Below are 3,491 nucleotides of genomic sequence, written 5' to 3'. Positions count from 1 at the left end.
ATATAATGTATCTGTTGAAGTAGTATTAGTGATGATTGTTATAATGATGTATTGTATCTGTTGAAGTAGTAATAGGGATGATTGTTATAATGATATAATGTATCCGTTAGAGTAGTAATAGGGATGATTGTTATAATGATGTATTGTATCTGTTGAAGTAGTAATAGTGATGATTGTTATAATGATATAAGGAATCTGTTGAAGTAATAATAGTGATAATTGTTACAATGATGTAAGGCATCCGTTAGAGTAGTAATAGGGATGATTGTTATAATGATATAATGTATCTGTTGAAGTAGTAATAGTGATGATTGTTATAATGATGTATTGTATCTGTTGAAGTAGTAATAGTGATGATTGTTATAATGATATAAGGTATGTGTTGAAGTAGTAATAGTGATGATTGTTATAATGACATAACGTATCTGTTGAAGTAGTAATAGTGATGATTGTTATAATGATATAATGTATCTGTTGAAGTAGTAATAGTGATGATTGTTATAATGACATAACGTATCTGTTGAAGTAGTAATAGTGATGACTGTTATAATGATATAAGGCATCCGTTAGAGTAGTAATAGTGATGATTGTTATAATGATATAATGTATCCGTTAGAGTAGTAATAGTGATGATTGTTATAATGATATAATGTATCCGTTAGAGTAGTAATAGTGATAATTGTTATAATGATGATGATTAGAAAAACCGTTTTGTAAAAGTTTGATTTTATAATCATGCCAACACATGGAATACCTTGCGAGTGAATTTATAAAATGACGTTCGAAGCTCTGATAAGAACTTAACATTCTATGGTGGTACATTCACCCTGTAAAACTGTTAACACAATAATGCAGTCGCTTGTAATTCTTGGACTAAATTCTTCACATGTGAACATCCGTCGGACTTCTCTGCTAATATCTAACAAATACAGTTGTCATATCCATATCTCACGCGCTTTTCCCCTCCATTTTCTTTATAATGAATCATTTCTTTCAGGATCTGATCCTTCATGTTGAATTATTTGGTAACCATCACCTAGGAGTTATAGGTTTGAGAATAAATGATATCCTTAAGGTAAAACAAACAGCACCAGGTAGGCACAAAATTGCTGGTGATTTTCATAAATCTAACCAGACAGACTCATGTCACACATTCGAAATTAGGCATAACAAATTTTCGCTTACTAGCCTAGCCCTTCAGCGCCGGTGAACACACACACACAGGAATGAAATTTCAACTGCTGAAGAAAAAATAGAATTTTAAGAATTTCGTCGTAAACCAGTTTGTTGTGTACTAACATCACTCAATAGATGGTGTCACTCGCTATAAATCATTTCCCGGATATGGTTGAAAAAAAAGAACAAGATGGCTGTACGTGACGAGTCATGACACATATCAAAACAATAATTAGTTACTAGATCATATATGCACAGATTATGAAAAACGGAGACCCAGTAGTTCAGCTTAGGACTATTTTGTTTGTGTTGCCAACAAAAGCTCAATTCTATAACAATTAATCACACTGACTAAAGCAGAGATTGGGTCGATAATAAAGTTTCGTGTTAGCTGAATATTAAGTAAGTCATCAATGGAGTTCCTTGCACGTTATCTGGCAGTGAAGATATTATAGACCAATAGGAAGTACATATGAGTTTAAACTGGCCAATAGAAAGCAAAGGATGAATTTAAACTGGCCAATAGGAAGTACACATGAGTTTAAACTGACCAATAAAAAGCAAAGGATGAATTTAAACTGGCCAATAGGAAGTAAAGGATGAATGTAATTTGGCCAATAGGAACTAATATTACGATTCGCTATATATGTGGCTTCGTGTTTAATAATAAACACACACACAAAATCACTGTATGAAAAAGCTCAAAGTTTTTGTGTTTTTCTTTATTCATCTCCTCCTTACTTGTTTCAAACCACGAAGTTTTATTGTTTGACTAGCACTTTCCAAGTAACTTATTGATATTTAGTTTTATCTAACGGGTTTGTGCTGCTATTAACCACTACTTAAAATAGTTGTCAGATTATATTCAAACACTTGTTGCGTTTGGTATTTAAAGGTTGATTAGGCTTAAATTGCTTAATAAAGTTGAAACCTTAATAATAGGTCCGAGTGTGACTTAGTTGTAAGAGTGCCCGAGCTGTGAACCCGATTCTGATTTCGCGACTCGATATCTCGAAAACACACTAGACACTTCCAGGTATCACACCGTTCGGTCAGACAGAAATAAAGATACCCCAGCAGGTAGCGGAGGGCGCTGTTGACTAGCTGCCTTATTCCTATGCTGTCAGTTCAAAATTAGGGACGTCTATTACAGATCGTCATTGTGTAAAATTCCGTAACAAACAAAACGTTCATGTTTTTTCACTGATGCGGGACATTAACGACCATATTTTCAGTAGGCTCAGAGTTTCTGTAAACTGTATACAATACACGCTGGCACTTTCTACAGGTACACCTACCTTCTTCATGTACACCTACCTTCTATAGGTACACCTACCTTCTTCATTTACACCTACCTTCTACAGGTACACCTACCTTCTACAGGTACACCTACCTTCTATAGGTACACCTATCTTCTTCATTTACACCTACATTCTATAGGTACACTTACCTTCTATAGGTACACCTACCTTCTATAGGTACACCTACCTTATATAGGTACACCTACCTTCTGTAAGCTCTATACAATACACGCTGGCACTTTCTACAGGTACACCTACCTTCTGTAGGTACACCTACCTTCTATAGGTTCACCTACCTTCTATAGAATGTAGGTGTAAATGAAGAAGGTAGGTGTACCTGTAGAAGGTAGTTGTACCTGTAGAAAGTGCCAGCGTGTATTGTATAGAGCTTACAGAAGGTAGGTGTACCTATAGAAGGTAGGTGTACCTATAGAAGGTAGGTGTACCTATAGAAGGTAGGTGTAAATGAAGGTACACCTACCTTATATAGGTACACCTACCTTCTGTAAGCTCTATACAATACACGCTGGCACTTTCTACAGGTACACCTACCTTCTGTAGGTACACCTACCTTCTATAGGTACATCTACCTTCTATAGGTACACCTACCTTCTACAGGTACACCTACCTTCTATAGGTACACCTACCTTCTACAGGTACACCTATCTTTTTCATGTACACCTACCTTCTACAGGTACATCTATCTTCTTCATGTACACCTACCTTCTACAGGTACACCTACCTTCTATAGGTACACCTACTTTCTATAGGTACACCTACCTTCTATAGGTACACCTACCTTATACAGGTACATCTACCTTCTATAGGTACACCTACTTTCTATAGGTACACCTACCTTCTATAGGTACACCTACCTTCTACAGGTACACCTACCTTCTATAGGTACATCTACCTTCTATAGGTACATCTACCTTCTATAGGTACACCTACCTTCTACAGGTACACCTACCTTATATAGGTACACCTACCTTCTGTAAGCTCTATACAATATAC

The 3,491-nt window shown here is 35.8% G+C and overlaps 1 protein-coding gene across 1 annotated transcript in view; it reads left to right on the top strand.

Moving 5' to 3' along the window:
* Positions 1–979: 979 nt before the first annotated feature.
* LOC106476922 overlaps positions 980–3,491 on the top strand; it is a gene marked incomplete at its 3' end in the record, with an annotated part of 7,460 nt that continues 4,948 nt past the window's right edge. Inside the window, exon 1 of the mRNA XM_013937539.1 lies at positions 980–1,094. Within this exon, the coding sequence (XP_013792993.1) occupies positions 980–1,094 (115 nt within the window). The remainder of the gene's footprint in view (positions 1,095–3,491) is intronic.

This window comes from Limulus polyphemus, unplaced genomic scaffold, assembly GCF_000517525.1.
Source record: "Limulus polyphemus unplaced genomic scaffold, Limulus_polyphemus-2.1.2 Scaffold12119, whole genome shotgun sequence".
In the NCBI taxonomy this organism is placed as follows: Eukaryota; Metazoa; Arthropoda; class Merostomata; order Xiphosura; family Limulidae; genus Limulus; species Limulus polyphemus.
This window is presented reverse-complemented; position numbering and strand designations above follow the sequence as displayed.